General features: G+C 47.7%; 1 protein-coding gene across 1 annotated transcript in view; it reads right to left on the bottom strand.

Moving 5' to 3' along the window:
• The window catches only part of NFIA (nuclear factor I A), a 381,754-nt gene that overhangs the window by 83,503 nt on the left and 297,059 nt on the right, over positions 1 to 1,192 (bottom strand). Inside the window, exon 8 of the mRNA XM_023515101.1 lies at positions 225 to 353. Coding sequence (XP_023370869.1) covers positions 225 to 353 — 129 coding nt within the window. The remainder of the gene's footprint in view (positions 1 to 224; positions 354 to 1,192) is intronic.

The following is a 1,192-nucleotide window of genomic DNA, read 5'->3' as shown; positions in this document are numbered from 1 at the left end:
TGCTACTCTGTGCTCACTGCCCTTCACTCTGTGCTCACTGCCCCTCACTCTGTGCTCACTGCCCCTCACTCTGTGCTCACTCTGTGCTCACTGCCCCTCACCCCGCTCACTCTGTGCTCACTGCCCCTCACCCTGCTCACTCTGTGCTCACTGCCCCTCACTATGCTACTCTGATCCGATGGCTCTGATAGAAGCCATAACAAGGGGTCCTGCGGGGAGCTCACCTCTGGGTCCTGTGATGACAGGTCGGTGATGCTGTGTGAAGGCCGTTCCGAGGGAGGAGGTCTGCGACGGGGAGGGGCTGCTGAAACCAGACTTCTCAGACTTCTTCAGTGTGGTTGGAGATGGCATCCCTGGCAAGAAAGAGCAGGTGATAAGTACACTATTATCCACGGGGCAATGGCTTGTGTAACCTAAGGGGTAACACTTCAAGAATTAAAAAAATGCTGGGTTAGGTGGCCCATACCTGTAATCCCAGCACTCTGGGAGGCCAAGGCAGGTGGATTGCCTAAGCTCGGGAGTTCTAGACCAGCCTGAGCAAGAGCAGGAGTGTCCCTAAAAATAGCCGGGCGTTGTGGCAGGTGCCTGTAGTCCCTTGGGGGGGACTACACTTGGGGGGCTGAGGCAAGAGAATCACTTGAGCCCAGGAGTTGGAAGTTGCTGTGAGCTATGACCATAGTACTCTACCAAGGGTGACAAAGGGAGACTCTTTCTCAAAAAGAAGAGGAATCCACCTGTGAATGGAAAATGTTTTTAATTGCCAATTGCTTCGTATTTATCACAGGAACAAAAAGGTGACAGAAAAGGTCCTCATAAGTTGGTCTATAATTGATTTCCATTTATTCTACTATATCACAGCCCATTTGGGGTTACTGGATTTTCTCTAATAACACAGGGCTCAACCTTTCCAGTTGTGTATGACTGTGACGTCTCTCTGGGACCCTTAAAAAGAAACAAAAGACGACCACCTATGCACGTGAAGACCTCACAGGCAATCACTTCACCTTGCTGGCCAGTTACCTTACTTCAGCTCCAATAGGCTTTTGCCTACCTTCAACAATGGCTACTCAGTTGCCAATAATTAAAAATTTCAGTAATTCAATGAATTATTTAAAATAGAAAAATAGAAAAAACAAAACAATTTTAAATGTCCAATAATTGGCAACTGGTACAACTAGTGCAAAAAAAAAAA

Source organism: Otolemur garnettii, unplaced genomic scaffold, assembly GCF_000181295.1.
Source record: "Otolemur garnettii isolate 467f Iridium unplaced genomic scaffold, OtoGar3 scaffold00066, whole genome shotgun sequence".
In the NCBI taxonomy this organism is placed as follows: domain Eukaryota; kingdom Metazoa; phylum Chordata; class Mammalia; order Primates; family Galagidae; genus Otolemur; species Otolemur garnettii.
This window is presented reverse-complemented; position numbering and strand designations above follow the sequence as displayed.